The sequence below is a fragment of the Ochotona princeps genome, chromosome 4 (assembly GCF_030435755.1).
Source record: "Ochotona princeps isolate mOchPri1 chromosome 4, mOchPri1.hap1, whole genome shotgun sequence".
Classification (NCBI taxonomy): domain Eukaryota; kingdom Metazoa; phylum Chordata; class Mammalia; order Lagomorpha; family Ochotonidae; genus Ochotona; species Ochotona princeps.
Window position 1 is genome coordinate 52,870,251 of NC_080835.1, and position 18,592 is coordinate 52,888,842.

The following is an 18,592-nucleotide window of genomic DNA, read 5'->3' on the forward strand; positions in this document are numbered from 1 at the left end:
CACCCTAGCAGGCTGGGCCCAGCCGCTGCTCACACTCCAAACGGCGGCAAGGGTTTGCAAATGCCAGCTGGCCAGAGCCTTGCCAGAAAGGCCAGGACCCCTGAGTTCGAGAATCCAGTCAACCCGGAATCTGGGTCTCGGCAGCTAGCTTACTCCAAACGACTGTGGTATGTGTGCGAAAGAGAAAGACTCCCTTAGCTGGAGAAACCCGGATTAAGAAAAGAGAATTTTGAAGAAGCAGACACGGTCAAGTTAAGCATTCGGCCAATGTTTGCCCACGAGGGGAGGCTAGGACGGCCTTCTCCACCCATTGAGGAGCAGACAGTATCCATCTGGAATCCAAAGACACAGCTTCGGCCCCTGGGACAGCGGGGAAAAGGCGCTGCGGGGAAGCTGGTAACAAGCCCAGAGCACCCCGTCATTCCCACCTTGGCCATGCAAGCCTAGAACTCGGTGCACACACTAGGCACGACCAGGTTCTCGCTTGTCCGGAGGACAGCACCAAACGGCCGGAGGCAGGGGGCGCGGCGGGAGGGGGGAGGGGCAGCAAGACTCATCAATCTGTAATTTGTTTTCCCTGGGGGTAGGGAGAAAGGCAGGTGGTGACTATTCCACTTCTTTTCGGTCGCCCCGTAGGAAAAGCAGGCCAAGCTTTAAGGCTAGGCTAAAACAAATCCCCCCAAATTTGCAAAAGGGCGGGGGAGGGCTCAAAGCTGGTGCAGACTAAACAATCACACATACACAGAGACACACACGACTCGGCAAATCTGCAGAGGCTTCCTTGCCTCCCTTCGGTGCAGCCCCAAGAATACACTTTGCAGCGGGCGGCACTGCCATGCGCGCGCGCACACACACACACACACGATCAATGCACACCCAAAACTTGCGAAATGTCTGAGGGTCGCTAGCATAGGGGAGGGGACGAGCCCTGAACGCCCTTTGATCGGAAAGATACCTTCACGCGCGCGGCCCCCAGCTTGAAGTCGGCGGCAACTCGGTGACAAGCCCGGGCGAGGGCGGTCACGGCCCCTTGCGGGAAGGGGGAGGGGGTGCAGTGGTCACCCCTGCCGCGTTCCTGGTACGCATCCCCTCAAAACCCCGAAGCCCCCCCCTCCAGCTGCACTCTTACCTTCCTCGGTGGCGGCTGCATGATGAAGGGACATCAATCCTCCCCCGGCGGCGGTGTTAGCAAGGATGGGGAGTGCTGGCGAGAAGGGGGCGGCCCGGCCAGCGAAGGCGCGTGCCGGGCGTGTGGTGTGGTGTGGTGTGGTGTGGTGTGGTGTGGTGTGGTGTGGTGTGGTGTGGTGTGGGTCTATGAGAAAGGAACGCCTGAGAAAGACTCCCACGGGGAGCAAGGCCGGCTGCCGGCAGCAAGACCCGGGTCGGAACGCGTCTGAAGAGGAGGAGGAGCAGCAGCGCCGGGAAGGCCTGCGGCCCGGACGGCACTGGGGGTGTGTGAGGGAAGGAGGCGGAGCCCGCGAGGGGGCGGAGGCCCGCGAGCAGGGGCGCTAGGGTCTCCCGGCTGGCCCTGGGGCTGCTGAGGAGCAGGCGCAGCCTCTGCGCACCCCGCTCAGCTGCCAGCCGCCGACTCAGTCGCTCCCGGCGGCCCCCACACACCCACTCCGGCAGCCCGGCCCTCGCTGGGCCCAACGCCCCCGCCCGGCCCGGGGAGGAGGAAGGCGGCACCGCGCTCCCCGCTAGGGCTCCACTGCGCTGCCCGCGAGAATTTCCGGCCCCGCTGCGCGGCGCAGCGCCCCGCTCCGGCGCCGGAGCGAACCGCTCGGTGCCGAGCCGGCTTCCAGGGGCTGGGCGGGGATACGGGGTGGGAGCCTGGCAGCGGCGCGGGACTCAGTATCGCGGCGAAGGACGGGGGGACCAGCGGGTTGGTCGGAGGGTGGCAGTAGTACAAACGCTAGCGCAGCGCGAAAATCCCCCCTTTCTCTCTGAGGGTGGCACTTTCCAAACGCCCCACACTGGGAGCCAGCCGGGGGCTTCCCGCGCGCTTTCCCGCCAGCCCGCCGCGGCGCGCGCCACCGCTCGGGGGCGCGCACGTGGGCCGGAGAGGGCCTTGCGCCGACGCACGCGCACAGCCCGACCCCACCTCCTGCCAGCTTTTGCCTAGGCAGTGTTTTGTGTGTTTTATGGGAAAGGTGGGCAGTGATGATCGCGGTGAAATTTTTGCAATAGAGTGGGTTTGAGGGTGCCGGGGAGGAAGGGGGCTTTCCTGTGGCAATGGAGAGTTTTTGTTTTGTTTTATTTTGTTTTGTTTTTGCTTCCTCACAAGTCTCCCAACACTGCTCTGTCCCCTGTCACCTAGAGGGTTACTGGGAGCTGAGGGTTGGGAAGCATGATCAAGTCTTTTTGCAACTGGCCTCAGGTACTAGGACATTATGTTGGTTGGGGGAGAAGTGAAAGGAGTCGCCTTGCAGAGGGAAAAGCTGTTCTCTGCCACAGAGGTTTCAAGTCAGAGATTATGGACTTGTGCTAGAAGGGAGAAGAGAAGTTGGGAAGATCTGAGGCCCATTGTACCAGGTGGGAAACCTGGTACCCATGGAGGAGTGGTGACTTTCTGAAGGTGATCCAGCAAGGGAGCATCTCTGGGTCAAGGAGGGTTCCGTGGGTTATGAAGGAGCAGATGCAGGGCCATGAGGCAGAGTGGAAGAGGCAGCAGGGGCTGTGGCAGAAATGCTTGTCTGGGAATGAAGACCTCCAAATGCCATCCACTCTTCCTGGCTCTGACTGCCTGGGTGAAGTCTGACTGCCTCATAGGCTGATGAGAAACCCACTGTAGGCATGATCTGCCTGCACACACATCTTCGAATTCCATGGATCATAAGGCAGGGATATCAGCCCCCCTTGGATGCTCAGCAGAGTAGATGTATTTCTCTTGTGCCTAGGGAGTTACTCTGAGCCAGGAGGCTCTGTGGGGAAGAGGAACTGGATCATGCTCTGGGTCTTGAAGGCATGTTCTCAAAAATACAGCCGAACAAAAGAGGAAGGTGAGTGAGTCCTAGAGAGATCCAAATAGACTTACCTGGTTACCACGTGGCTAGAAATTGAGATGGCCGAACCTGAAACAGATTGCTGATACTAAGCTGAACTAAATTCTTAAATACCAACACCATGCTGAAAGTCATAGAGGGATGGATTAAGCTGGAGAGCCAGGCTGCTATTACTAACTGCCTTGAGGCCATTCAAGAGCCAGCCCAGTTAGATGAGGAAAGGCCTGGGGCAAGGAAACACTTGGGTTGGGTGTGGAGTGGCAACCACACTCCAGGAAGTCAGGATTCCAGCCTCTGCTCCACCTATTCTTGTGAACCCTTGGGCTCATCAGTTCAGCCTTTGTGTCCTCACTGCAAAATGGGAGTCTAACATCAGCCTCATAGGCTCTTATGAGAGAGCAGAGGCTTGTACCTAGTCACTCAGTGCTCACTGATTCATCATCATTCATTCAAAAAATAATGTAAGTCTCCATACCTAAATGCCAGATCACAATGACTGGCTGGAGCCCCAGCTGCACCACTTCCAATCCAGCGTCCTGCTAATGCACACCCTGGGAGGCAGCAGTTGATGGTTCCTATTCCTGCCACCCACAAGAGAAGCCTGGATTCAGTTCTGGACTCCTGGCTTTGACCTGGCCTAGACCACGCATTGGTGAGTGAATCAACAGGTGGAATATCTATCTCTCTCTGTTTGTCTTTTCCTTCCTCCCTGTCTACCTCACTCTATTTCTCTCCCTTTAAATAAAAGTAAATAGGGGCTAACACTGTGGCTCAACAGGTTAATCCTTCACCCTGTGGTGCCAGCATCCCATTTAGGTGCCAATTCATGTACCAGCTTCTCCACTTCCCATCCAGCTCCCTGCTTATGGCCTGGGAAAGCAGAGGAGGATGACCCAGGTCCTTGAGATTCTGCATCTACATGGGAGAACCAAAAGAGGCTCCAGGATTGGTGGCTTTGGATCAACTCAGCTCCAGTTGTTGCAGTCATTTGGGGAGTGAACCAACCAGTAGATTGTATACCTCTCTCGCCTTCTCTCTGTAACTCTGCCTTTCAAATAAAAGTAAATAAATCTTTTTTTTAAAAAAATGGGACGAATAGGACCTGGCATGGTAGCCTAGCCTAGTGGCCAAAGTCCTTTCCTTGCATGCACCAGGATCCCATATGGGCACCAGTTCGTGTCCCAGTGGCCCTGCTTCCTATCCAGCTCCCTGCTTGTGACCTGGGAAAGCAGAGGAAGAAGACCCAGGTCCTTGAGATCCTGCGTCTACATGGGAGACCCAGAAGAAGCTCCTGGCCCTGGCTTCGGACCGGCTCAGCACTGGACGTTGTGTCCACTTGGGGAGTGAATCACCAGATGGAAGATCTTCTCTGTCTCTCTGTATATCTGACTTTTCAATAAATAAATAAATCTTTTAAAAAGGAGAAAGAATAAAAATAAACAAAACAAAACAAAACAAAAGTTTGCTAAGCTTCTGCTTTCTGCCAAGCCTTTGGCTAGGCCCTAAGCATAAGGGATAAGCAAACAAGAATCAAATTTTCTTTGCTATAAGCCTATGGCATAGTGTAAATTTCTTATATTTTTAAATAAGGAACTGAAGGCTCAGTGAGGATATGTGACTTGACCTGAAATGATGGACTTGGGGCCAGAATTCAGTTCTGCCATGAGGATTGTTTCTCTAGGAAGAATTCTCAGAGGAACTGAGAGTTCACTCAGGAACAAAGCCAGCTCAGAAAGATATAATCTATATGTCCCAAACTCCACAGAGTAGAAGAGGGATCTTTGTGTGTTACATAAGCCTTCCTTAAAATATTCCGCTTTGAACAAGGGGACAACATCTTCCAGGCCTGGCTTCTGCCATGAGGACAAACCCTGTATTACCAATAAGATCACTGGAGATTTCTTGAGAGGAATTTTGCAGAGCAGCAGGCATGGTGTCCCCAGGGACAGAACTGGGACAGCTCTTAGATGGGTCTCAGGAAAGAACTTTTCCAGGCAAAGCTGCCCCTGGAGGGGGTGAGCTCCCCACCCCCAGGGCTATGAAAGCAGGTGCTGGCTCTCTTCCATCAAACCCATCACAGATAGGACTCTTAGCACACAAAGATATTCATAACAGGCAATGAACTAAGCATGTTATTAATATGGTTTCCAACCCTCATGATAATCTTTCATGATGTGTTACAACCCCATTTCACAGATCTCACACAGGAAAGTTCAAAAGGAAAGTCACCTGCCCAAGGTCACACTGCTAGGTCAGGAGATCAGGCCTGGTTCCTTCTGACTCTAAATCTGTACTCTCCCTCCAGCCAGCATGTTGCCTGTTCCAGTGAAGTCTCCCAGAAAGAATGTGATGCTATGGCTAAGACAGACACAGGATCACAAGCTGGCTGGAGCAGGTGTCTGAGTGGGTATTGCAAGACCAACTATTCCAATAATCCCCAGACTCCCAGCAGAAACTGCAGAGAAGCAATGTGGCAAGAATACAAGTTTCACCTCAGGCTCAGAAGAGGCACCCAGGATACCCTGACACTGCATCCAAGGTTCTCCCCTGAGAAAGCAGGCCACCTGCCCATATTGTGCCAAGGATTTCCCATCCTTCCCATAACCAGGATCCATGGCCCTCATTGTTCCTCTTCCATTCTGTCACCACCCACACACATTGGCACAGACTTCTGTCGAATGCTTGACAACCTATCCAGATGTCAGCCAGTCCCTGCCTGAGCTATACCTAGCCCACCTGGGGTTGCTACAGCAGAGGATGCATGATGCCTATACCACTCCCCTCTTTCGCACTCCCACCACTCATCTTTACTTCTCTTGAACCAATCCCATCAGTGCTCCAGGTAGCTTGGGGTAGCTGGCTGCCTGTCTCCCCCACCAGTCAGCAGGCGAGATAGAAAATCTGATCACAGTGAGGATGAGGCTTCAAGATTGGATCTGTGGCCTCCAGATTTGGCACAGTGAGCTTATGGCAGAACTAAGCCTTAGATTCCATCCAGTATCACTCAGCAAGTCCCTTACTCTGCACTTAGTCCTGAACACCTGTCTTGGGGGAGACCCACCCAGGCTCCCAATGTCAACACTTGGACCAAAGGTCAGAGCAGTGATTGTGACATGCAGAGCCAAGAGAATCAGAAGGACTCAGAGCCAAGTAGGTGGTAGCAGGAATCTAAAGTCAGAAGCAAGTCCCTAAGAGGCAGGCAACTAGTACTTCCACCAGGGAGTATTACAGCTTAGAGGGTGGGAGGATAAGCAGTGAATTCCAAAGCCCTGGCAAGAGCTAACAGGCACATGTGTATGACATCAATACTCAGGAGATCAAAGTTCTTGTCTTATCATTGTCAGGCCCTTACTAAGTGTAACTGTTGACCTGACACTCTCCTTTTAGTCTCTGTTGGTGCATGTGTAAAACAAGAAGGACAAAAAATAAAATAAAAGAGCAGCCAGGATTGTGGCATAATGATGACCCCATATGGGCACCAGTTTGAATCCAGGCTGCTCCATTTCCAACCCAGCTCCTTGCTAAAATGCCTAGCAAGAGAGTGGAAGATGTATCTCTGCTGGAAACTGCTTGGTTACGTGGATCCTGAGCCTGCCATGGGAAGTTTCATCATGGTTCTAAAAATAAGTCACCAACAACAAGAAACATCAGGATTGGGTAGAGGGCTAAGGTTGCAGGTGGTCGGGGACAAGGCACACCTGGATTGGAGGTCTGGTTCTTCTTCTGGCCTGCCTGGGCTTTTCGTTCAAGTCCTGGCCACTGTGTAGTCAGGCCACCCTGACCGCAAAGCGTGGTCAGGGCTCTCTTGCTTCTCTCAGGGTTATAGAAGGGACACAATGGGAATGTTTATGTAGCAGGCTGCCACAAAGCCAGCCCACCACTCCACCACCATGTGTATCCTTGGCATGCCTTTTCCTGCATTTCCTTTCATTTATTCTGCCTTTGTTTGTAAACTAAGGTGAAAAAAAAAAAAAAACAGGAATTCCCATGGAGGGAGATGGAGCCCAAAGGTTGCAGTCTGAGTTCTGCCCCTGACTCACCATAAGGACCTGGAATGTCCCTGCCTCTCCTTTGGCCTCAGTTTCCTTATCAGTGACACCAGGGTTCCACCAGAGGCTTTCTCTGAGCCCCAGCCTGGAAGGGGTAGGAGGCTACTACTAGTCCATGAGCCTCTTCCACAGAGAGGGCCCACAAGGCTGAGCTCAGGAAGGAGAGTCAGGAGGAGAAAGAGGAGGCAGATGGAACTGTGGGGCCCAACAGCCTTGTGCCCATGTGAGCTCAGCTCAGGGAGCCTGCCTGCCTGTTTTCCCACAGCTTGCCCAGCAAATACCTAAACAAAATGCTTCATTGCTCTCTGCAGCAGGGCACTGGGCCAAAATGAACGTCCTGGAGGGCTGGCAGGCACCCTGGCAACCTGCCTCTCATCCCTGGGCACCAGCAGCACCACCCTCAGCCAAAGAGCAGCCCATGAGTGGAGAGGGGCCACCCCTGAGGTCTACACACCCCCTCCCATTTCAGCCTGCTTAGGCTGACACCTTGAGCTCCTGTACTTGCCTGACTTCTGCTACAGTTGGGCCCTGAGTCGTGGTCTAGCTCTTACTATACCACCATGGGCAGAGCATGTGGCAGCTGAACACTGGGAGCTGCTGCTGGTCTCCAGGGGTGGGAATTCCCTGGCTCTGGAAAGCTGTTTAGGCAGGAAGGAGCAGGTGGCAAGTCTCCCTAGAGAAACAGATGCTGCCAATGCAGAGACAGAGCCAGCCCTAGGGTGAGGAGCTTCAGGGGCCCCGCCCCCCGCCTTCTGGCTGCTATTTGCACCAACAGCTATGGCAAATGCCTCACAACAGCTTGGCTGCAAACACTTAAATAACCCACTTAGTTGTCACAACAACTCTGCCATTGACAGGTCCAGTAAGTGGCCTAAGGTCCTGCAGCCAATAAGCAGTAAACTGAGATTTGTACTCAGTTAATTAGGCTGCAACCTGGGCTGCCAGGCTAACCTGCAACCAGAAGATAGTAGCTGCCAAACATCAGATCCAAACTTGGAGCATAGCAAAATGCTTGTCCTAGTATCTTAGAATTCAGACATTTTCTCAGAATTGCCCAAACTGAGGATCACCTGAAGGTTCCTGTTTAAAATAAACATCCTCAGGGGCTGGTACAAAGGCATAGTAGACTAAATCTTTACAGACGGCACTAACATTTCATATGAGTGCCAGTTCATGTTTCAGCTGTTCTACTTCTGTTTCAGCTCTCTGCTTTTGGCCTGGAAAAGCAGCAGAGGATGGCCAAACTCCTTGGGCCTCTGCACCAATGTGGGAGACCTGGAAGAAGCCCCTGACTTTGAATCAGTTTAGCTCTGGCTGTAGCAGCCATTAGGAGAGTAAACCAGCAGATGAAAGACCTTCTCTCTCTAACTCTCTTTCTCTCTCTCTCTAGAAAGATCTACCTTTCAAATGAAAATAAAATTTTCAAAAATTCTTAAAAATAAAATTAAATATACAGCAAGAATCAGTAAATGCAGTATAGGATGAGAGGCAGTACTTGGTATATAGAAACTGATCAATAATTCTACATTCAATTGATTTCAATTTGGTTATTGATGAATGAATGCCCCTGACTTCGCTGAGCCTATGCCCATCTCTCTTATGCAGTTATGGCCCCTCTGTCCTCCCCAACACCAAGCGCAGCTGTGTTGAGCCAGTATGTGTGTCTGCACCAGCTTTGCTTGGGTAGGCAGAGTTGCTTACAAACACATCTGGCTGACTCCTAACAATAGCCATAGTAATAATTAGCTAACATTTCTTGAACATTTAGGGGATACTAAGACACAGCTCCAGAAGCTTTGATGTGTAAACCCATTGATTCTCACAACCTCCACTCTCTTGATTTTTAAGGATAGAGTTACATAACTTGACTGGAGTCAGAAATTACTGATGAGCAGGATGTGAACCCAGATGGTCCTGCTCCCGTGTCCAGACGTCAACCACTGCACCACAATGGCTGAATTCAAGCAACTGGGCTATCACATGAACTGAACAATTGAATACAGCACCTTAGTGTCCCCAGGAATGAGAATGAAAAATGGTATTAACAAGAGCTCTCAAAATAGATGAGGAGGAAAGATCCAAAATTTCTTACTCTTGTCTGAGTAAGAAATCCCAAAACACAGGACAAAATGCTACTGTAGTCCCCAGTGAGAAACCCAAGAAGTGGGCCTCAATGCATAGGAGGCAGACTCTTCCAGGAAAGGAACAGTGAGAAAAACTCCACGGACTGAATGGGCAACAGCTATGCATGGTAGATTCTGCAAAATGAGCCTCTAAGTGACCCGCAATACTTTTGCACTAACCACATATGTTGCTAATATCACCCTTCCCTTTTGTGTTTTCCTGTCCCCATAGATCTCTGAATCCCTGGTGCCTAGGACAAATGTGGCACCAAGCAGGCACTTTGGATGGAAGGAAGGAAGGAAGGAAGGAAGGAAGGAAGGAAGGAAGGAAGGAAGGAAGGAAGGAAGGAAAGAAGGAAGGAAGGAAGGAAGGAAGGAAGGAAGGAAGGAAGGAAGGAAGGAAAGAAGGAAGGAAAGAAGGAATTTAAGGCCTGAAAATTCATAGGTAGGCATCCAGGTCCCAAGATAGACTGCCCCATACAGCAAGCCGATAGGAAAGCCCATATTCTACCCTATATGGGCTTGTGACCTCTCTTCCACTTCTACCAAGGACATCTTGTGAACCTGTGAAACAAGTGATCCATAGGGTAAAGAAGGGGTTGATCTGAAGGATTCATCTGAAGGATAAGACACCTTGGGCTGAGTCACACTAACTCCAGTGCTTTTCCTCTGTGCACATTGCACACTCAGCTAGAGGCCTTAGTTAAGAGCTTAGATCAGAGCTGGCACTATGGCATAGTGAGTTAAGCTGCTTCTTGCAAGACCAGCATCACATATGGACACAGGTTCAATTCCTGGCCATTACACTTCTGATCCAGCTTCCTGCTAATGTACTTTTGTTTTATTCTCTTAGCCCACCCATCTCTCTGTGCCACAGTGCTTTCATTGAAGTCTACGTATTTCTGGGTGAGCATTTGACATACAGGGTCATCACTTGGGATGCCTGCATCATATATCAGAGTGACTGGGCTAAAGTCCCACCTCCACTGTTGATTACAACTTTCTGCTAATGATCAGCCTGGGAGCTAACTGATGATGGTTCAAGTAGTTGGGTACTTGTAACCTTGTGAGAGGCCTGGATTGAGTTTCAAGTTCCTGGCTATAGCTCTTGCTCAGCCCTGACTGTTTTGAGTTGCTACAGGCATTTGGGGAGTGACTCAACAGATGAGTGGTCTCCCTAGGTCTTTCTGCCTCTTTGCCTTTTAAATAAATAGCTTGGTGAGCAGTAAAGATGCTTCCTGGGACACTTGACATCCCATATTTGAATGCCTGGATCCGGGTCCCATCTTCACTCTGGATTCCAGTGTCCTACTGATGCATACTCTGTGAGGCAGCAAGTGATGATTCAAATGCATGGATCCCCAACACCCACAGGAAACCTACATTGTATTCCAGGCTTCAGACTGGCCCAGCCCTGACTTTTGCAAACATTTGTTGGAGTAAACCAGAGGATGGAAGATCTCTCTCTGCCTTTCAAATATGTATAAGTAAATACTTTTAATTGATTAACTAAGGCTTCAAAATAGTACTGTCTCTTCATTTGAACATTTAGGGATGAAATGCTTCCCTCAGGACTCTCTACCTGCATTTCCCATTGAGAGGCAGCTAAAGACTTCCCAGAACAAAGAACCAATCAACCCAAGGTTCCTGTTCTTCAGGGGCCTCAGGGTCTGATTCTGACTTGTCTGTAACCGCCAAAGAACTACACAATTGTGGGCAGAGTCAGAAGAGACTGGGGCACCTATAGCAGGGTAAACCAAGAGCACAGAACAAAGCATGCCTCAAGACAGAACATACTTATGCTGCTGCACCAGCTGCAGGGGCAGCCATGGATCCTATGCTGTTCAGGCCAGGTTCTGTGGGAGCATGGCAGGGCCTGAGCAAGAACTAAGAGGCAGGGGAAGGTGGTGAATGGATGGGTAGGTAGGGGAAGGCATCTCTCAGAAGAAAAGACTGAACCAAGGCTTGACAGGAAGACAAGGACTTGACTGGAATGCCATGAGGCTTCCTTGGGACATGCACTCTGCCCACCCTGGGTAGGATGCCCCCTAGAGGACAGGCTCAGCATCCTCCACAAGCCATCCCTTCCCCCACCACCACCAAGGCTGTATAATCAGGAACCCCAACCCTTTCACTTCTCTAGCTAACCACACCACAGCCACAGCAGAGTACATGTTTCAATGCTCATTTCTGAGAAGTTTCAATTTCTTGACAGTAGCTATGTCTGCTACTCACTCTCAATCCTCTTCCACCACCTCCTTTTAGTCATTCTGCCAGTCCCCAACCCTGAAATGCTGTCCTCTGTCCTCTTGGCTGTCAGATTAAGTCTTCTGTTAGGCTATTTTAACCAAATACTGCTCTGCTCAAGAACAATTTTAAGGGATCTGTCCCATTGTCCTCCAAATTAGCCCCAGGTTTTTTTTTTTTTTTTAAACTTTGAGAGATAGAAAGAGAGAGAGCTGTCATTTACTGGTTTACTCCACAAATGCCCACAACGGCTTGGGTTGGGACAGGCCAAAATCAAAAGCTGTGCACTCAATCCAGGTCACCCACATGGAGGCAGGAACCCAATCACTTGCATTAGCTGTGTATGAGTCAAACTGGGTATGAAACCCAGGAACTCCAAGGTGGAATACCAATACCTTAACCAGCATCTTAACCACTAGGCCAAATAGCCACCCTTGGCCCAAGTTTTTAGACTGAATTCAAGACCCCTCACTGTGTGATTCTAGTCAGTCAATTCAACTCCATCTCCCAGTCCCCCATCTAGGCACTTTTCATTCCAGCCGCAAGACGTGCATACCTGCTTACACACACACACACACACTTTTTCAACAATTTTTTAGCAACTTTACATTTCTGAATGTGTTGTTCCCTCTGCTTTCAACTCCTTTCCCTGCTTTTCTCCCACTGACAGACTCATATTCACAGTTTCAACTTCTGCTTTTTTCTTTACCTCAAGTCAGAATTAATCCTGCCACCCCTGGGTCTCCATCAGCTTGTTCAGATTTTGGTGACAGAACTAAGTATAAGTTGACCAGACTTCCAGACTTCTCTTTAGTTATTTCCTTTTCTTAATTAATTTTTTTTCACATTATATAAAAAGCAGAGAGAAAGGCTTTCCTCCACTGATACTAAACAAATGCCCACAATACTGAGGACTAACCCAGGCTAAAGCCAGAAGCTGGGAAGTCAATCCCAGTCTCCCACATTGCTTACAGTAGCTTGAGTCATCACCTGCTGCCTCCCGGAGTATATACTAGCAGGAAGATATATAGGAAGCAGAGTTACTGGGACTGGGAAAAGGCACTCCAATATAGGAGTGAGCATTCCAAATGGAAATTTAACTGTTGCTTAAACCGACCACCTTTCCTTCAAGACAACAGACTTACCTGGCCCACTAATTAGCTATGTGACTTTTGCGAAGTCATTCATTTCACTCTGGAATTCTCCCTGAGTCCCCTAACTGGATTAAATGTTCTATGTCCATAACTTTTCAGCATCTGTACAGACACTAACCATCATGATTATAACATGATGCCTATCTGTCTCTCACCAGGCAGTGAGTCCCTGCTCAGCAGGGTCATGGGCCAGTTCCCAAATTGTTTCAGTATCCCCAGTGCTCACCATTCTGCGAATCCTGATGACATGAGAAAATTTAGCCCAAACTCCAGTGTTGCAAATGGGAAACTGGGGCCAAAAGGGTGCTGAGATTTGCCTAGGTCTAGACCCAGTCTCAGGGCTTTTCCCTTAAACCTTGCTCTAGACTCTGGGACCACCTACTCTCCAGGACCAGCCCCTCACCTTGGTGGGGCTCTGCACTGGGTCTTGCCTGTTGCTGTCCCATGGGTTTTTGGAGTAGAAGCTGTCAGGTGCCCAGATAGTTTTACTTCCCTTTTAGCTCTGCAGAGACCACACAAAGAGCAACTGTCAGCCCTCAAGCACTTCCGTTTCAGCCAGAGCCAGACTTCCTCTTCGTCTCTTCTGCAGGCAGCAAGCAGATCTTGGGTCCCCACTGCAGTGCCAGTTCCCCAAGAGCTTTGTTACTTCTTAGGGACTCAGCCCAGATATCTCCAGTGTAGACTCTCCACAAGCACAGGCTCCACCCTGGGAGGGGGGGGGGGTCGAGGCAAGCAAAACTGATTTATTCTAAAACCCTGGAGACTGGGATCTTGGCATAGATGAAGCCCTAATTTGACCTACATGGCCAGGGACATAACAGTGTTACAGGAGACTCTTGGGAAATTATTGGGCCTCAGAGCCTTTGCTGGAACCTGCTCAGTTTTACAGATGAAAGGGTCTGAGGCCCAGAGCAGAAATGCAGACAGGGCATTTATTTGTAGGGAGGACTAATCCTGAACTAGATGGTCCCAGTTTCTCATGCTCCTGAGTACCTTTGCCTGCGGTGTTTCATTTTTCTGTCTCTTGTCGGCCAATTCAGCAGGTGCCTTCTCTCTCTGCTGTCTTGGTGAGTACCTGCCTGCTTGCCTGCCTGCCTGGGCACAGCTGCAACTGTTAACCCCACACTGGCTGCCAATTAGCCTTGGATGTGGTCACAAGCAGGTCGCCAAGGGCTTCAAAGTTTAAAGCGAAAGCATAAATAGGGTGCATGGGGTCACAGCAAGGACTCAGGGGACATCTTTTGGGTCTTAGAGGTATTGCATGCTTTGCAGTCCATATTCTGTAATCCTCCTTCAACACAGAGAAAAGGGGATACAGGTGGGATTCAGGAGCCACTTCCCACAGCTCTGTTCGTCCTTCCTACCAGCTCATACTGAACCCACATGTGCTTAGATGCTTCAGCATGGACCACCACAGCTTGCCCTCCCTTTGATAGCTTATCGCCATCCCAAAGGCTGGGAGGCAGGTTTTTTTTTTTTTTTAAAAGATTTATTTATTTATTTTAATTGGAAAGGCAGAATCACAGAGAAAAGAAGAGACACAGAGAGAAAGATCTTCCATCTGCCGGTTCACTCCCCAAATGGCCACAGTGACTGCCTGGAGCTGAGCTGAGCCAATCTGAAGACAGGAGTAATGAGCCTCTTAAGAGTCTCCCACATGCGTACAGGGTCCCAAGACATCGGGTCATCCTCCACTGCTTTTCAGGCCACAAGAAGGGAGCTGGACGGGAAGTGCCCATATGGGATGCTGGTTCTGGCAGGAAGATAATTCAGTCAGTGGAGCCATCAGGATGCACATCTTAAAAGCCAGGCAGCACAAGCCCAAGTTGAAGTCAGAAATCCCTTCCTCCAGCCACTCCTTTCCCCCATATCTGATTCTGGCCTCACACCAGATCCAGTGCCTGGTGCTCTAAGAGCCAATAGGGTCTTATCTGAGGAGTCAGGCAGGAAAAGAAGCCCTACAGTGGGGTGTGTGATATGCCAGGGAAGGAGTAACCAGGCTGCTAGGGAAGGACATCCTGAGCTAGGCCCTGGATGCTCCTGGCCTTGAGCCCCAGTCCTGTGGGGGTTGGCTGCACGGAGAGACAATGACCACATGGTGTGGGCTTGGGAAGAGAGAAAGAGAAGACAGGCCTAGAGAGCAACAAAGGCCCCCTAAATCACACTGGCTAACCCCACCCAAGAATTCCAATTCTGTCCCCTCAGCCCAGGGCTTCCTGCACGACCCCAGTTGCTTAATCTAGTCTACTTTTGCTGATGCATGCTCTGGAACGGACACCCTTCCAGCCAACAATGGAACCCCAGGCTCCTTCCCTTTCCTGCTGCTGGGAGCATGCAGCTGGACTGCGGGACATGAGACTGGGCTCCAAACCTACTCTGTGCAACATGTGGTAAGTGAGCCAGCAGCAGACATAAATGGCCAAGAATGGAGTGACAAGGATCTTAGTGTCTCAGGTGATCTTGGGCCAGTTCTCCCACGGTCCCAAGAAGGGCCTGGTGTCAAAGTCTTCACATCTATAGATTCAGGCAGTGAGGTCCTGGCCTCCTCTGCCTTGCAAAGGTTGGGAAGTAGGGCTGGGATGAGCTCCTGTTAGGCAGGCAGGCGGGAGGCAGAGGAAGTGGCTTGAGCTGCTTGAGCCACCACCCCCAGCTGCCCCTGTCTGGGCTGTCCCATTACAGTCAGGGAAATCACAGACTCAGCTCTCAGACATCTGGAAGGCTCTGGGTGGCCTGGGTATTTTTAGAAGTCCAAAGGCAGACATGCCCGGAATCCTGGGCGTTGCTGAGCCAAAGCAGCTAGGAGGCCAACAGAGGACAAACCAAAAGAAGTAGCCTGTGCCCTGGTTCTTATTTGAGCAAGGTCAGCTGGCTTTGCCTTTCTCTAGAAGCCAGTGCCCAGGCCCACTTTGTGCAAGTTCTCACTTTCCTGATTTGCCATTCATTTCTGCATCCTCTGGGTACTCAGAGGATGCACAGCTGTTCTAGGGCTCCAGGATGAGCACTGGACCTCCATTGATTGGTCTGGCCTGCTCTTGGGGTTCTTTCTACAGTTCAGGTGAGCTGCTGGGCTCCAGGGCTACAGGTAGAAAGGAGGTACCCCCAGAGGGCCGATGACCCAGGTAGAAAGGAGGGAAAGATGGGAACTTACAAGGTAGTCACTTGAGGGGAGGGTGAAGTAGGGGTTTGGAGAATCACAAGGGTAACCACCACAAGGACCAAATGATCCTCTGTGGGTGAAATCACAAGCTGCTCCCTGGGTTGTAACTAAGTGGTGCCTGGAGGTCCTTCCTAGAGCCACAAACTTCCTCTTGCAACATTCCTGAAAGATGACATCACAGAAGTGGAGACACTCCTAAGGATCTTCCCAAGAGGTGAATTATCAATGGGTGCCAGCTCCCACCCCTCATTCTACCCTAATCAATCCCTGCCAAGACTGTATGTCTCAGCTAAAGACCCAGGGCCTGAGACTGCATTGTGGTATAGCAGATAAAGCGTCTACACCCATGATACCAGCATCCCTTGTGAGCATGGATTTGAGTCCTGGCATCTCTGCTTTCAATCCAGCTCCCTGCTAACAGCCTGAGCAAAGCAGCAGCAGATGGCCTAACTGCTTGAGCCCCTGCCACCCAAGTGGAAGACCTGGAAGAATCTCCTATTTCCTCCTGTCCCATGAATGAACCAGCAGGTAGAAGATCTCTCTTTCTCTAACTTCCAAACAAATAAATAAATCTTTCAAAAAGAAGAAGAAGAAGAAACACCCAAAGGGGGCGTATGCAGCTGAGGTGGACTTTGAGCTGTCTGGAACCTACAGATTCCCACATGGTTAAAGTTACAGGAAGGACAAATAGGGCTAGGACATGGGGTAAGCAAAAGGCAGGAGTCCAGCCCCAGGTTGTGCCTCTCACAATGGACTCTGACCTGTCCTCATTCTCTCCCTAGGACTGTCCTTTTAGCTTAAATCAGGCCCCTCGATATTCCAAGGGTTCACAGTATTTGTAAATTCTTTACCTGAGTGTCTACATGTCTTATGTTGCATATTCTGCCTTAGCCCCTCTAAGTGTCAGTTGCCATGGCAGGGGTTGTCAACAAACTGATTCCAAATAATTAGTGACCAATTTGAGTGCACTGTCTACAAACAGATATAGCAAGTATGAGACTTAACTGCTCCTAATGAAACATCAGTGGCTTTCCTGTTTTGTTTTATTTTATTCGAGATAAGGTCAGAGGCAGACAAAGACCTTCAGTCTACTATTGCACTCAACCAAATGTCTTCAACAACCAAGACCAGGCCAGGCCAAAATCAGGAGCTAGGAACTCCATCTGGGTCTTCCACATGATGGGCAGAGACCCAAGTAATGAAGCCATAACAGCTGCCTTCCCAGGGTTTGAATTAGAAGGAAACTGAAGCAGAGTTGGCACTTGAACCCAGACACTTAGAATGGAAAGTGGGCATCCCAAGCACTGTCTGAACGTTGAGCCAAATGCTTGCTCCCTTACTGCCTTCCTATAAAATCTGGAGCAGAGATAATAAGGCTCTCAGCTGGGGTCAGGAGACCTGGATTCTCACCTTCTCTCTCCTCCCTCCTCACTGAACAGCCCCATCTCTATGTTTGGATGTTGTCCCTGGTAAAGTGGGAATTGTGGGCTACACAGCAGTCCCCATGACCCTTGTAAGCTCCCACATACCAGGATTCCAAACTGCAGTTGCACCTCCTCCTCACTCACCCTCAAGGCCACACCCTTCCCACCACTGACCTGCTCTTACCCTGGGTCAGCAGGAGGCCACCCTCCATGAAGACAGATGTCAGACAGACAGAAAGGAAGCAGTCTTAGGAGGATTAAAGGTCATTAGGACGATTCCTTCTTCTTCCTTTCCTTTTGTTTGCTTGGGAGAGCCTGGGAGACAGCCATGAAGCTTGGGATGGTGCCAGGCCTGGCAAGAAGAGGACCTGGGGCTACAGCCACGCCACATAGCCTGGGGTTCCTGGAGGAGGTTGCAGCAATGTGGGCCAAGGGAGAGGTCCTAGGGCTGCCTCTGCAATGGGGGCCAGACAGGCACAAAAGATAAGCCTGCCTGGGGCTCGGCAGTGTGGCCTAGTGGCTAAGGTCCTCACCTTGATCCCATATGGCTGCTGGTTCTAATCCCGGCAGCTCCACTTCCTCTTTATTTCTCCTCCTCTCAGTATATCTAACTTTGTAATGAAAATAAAATAAATCTTAAAAAAGAAAAAAAAATCTACAATTTAAAAAAAAAAGATAAGCCTGCCTGATCCAGCGAACCAAAGACCTCCAACACCACTTCAAAAGGCAAAAAAGTAAATATAGTTTTGCTTTCTCCATATTAAGGCTGTGGTTCTTGAAGACTTTTTTTTAAGATTTATTTTTATTTTTAATTGCAAAGTCAGATATACAGAGAGGAGGAAAGACAGAGAGGAAGATCCTCCGTCTGCTGATTCACTCCCCAAGTGGCCACAATGGCCAGAGCTGAGCCAATCTGAAGCCAGGAGCCAGGAGCTCTTCCATGTCTCCCATGCAGGTGCAGGATCCCAAGGCTTTGGGCCGTCCTCGACTGCTTTCCCAGGCTACAAGCAGGGAACTGGATGGGAAGTGGGACTGCTGGGACTAGAACCGGCACCCATATGGGATCCTGGGCATGCGAGGCTAGGACTTTAACCACTACGCTATTGTGCCGGGCCTAAGGCAGACATGTTTTACCAACCTCTTCCCTTGATTCTCTCTAGAAGCTGCTATTGGACCGCAGTATGTCACATGACCCCAATCTTAAAAATCTCTACTATGGTTTTAAGCAATTTAGCTGAAACTTCAGGCCAATTTCTACAACAAGTCTCCAAGTCTGCAGATACTCTGTCTAAACTAGTCACATTGAGGTCCTAGGCAGGTTGCACCAAAACAGCCTGGGAGAGGCAGACCAGGGTCCTGATGCTGAGGCCCTAGGCAGGTTGCAATCACAGTGCACCACTGAGCATGGCCAGAGGCTGGAGGCTGGGTTCCAGTGG

The 18,592-nt window shown here is 50.3% G+C and overlaps 1 protein-coding gene across 2 annotated transcripts in view; it reads right to left on the reverse strand.

The window, feature by feature from the left end:
* The window catches only part of FCHSD2 (FCH and double SH3 domains 2), a 261,041-nt gene extending 259,410 nt beyond the window's left edge, over window positions 1–1,631 (reverse strand). For both annotated transcript variants that reach the window (XM_058663557.1, XM_058663556.1), the window contains exon 1: window positions 1,130–1,631. In XM_058663557.1, coding sequence (XP_058519540.1) covers window positions 1,130–1,150 — 21 coding nt within the window. In that variant the 5' untranslated portion in view covers window positions 1,151–1,631. The remainder of the gene's footprint in view (window positions 1–1,129) is intronic.
* Between the last annotated feature and the right edge of the window lie 16,961 nt (window positions 1,632–18,592).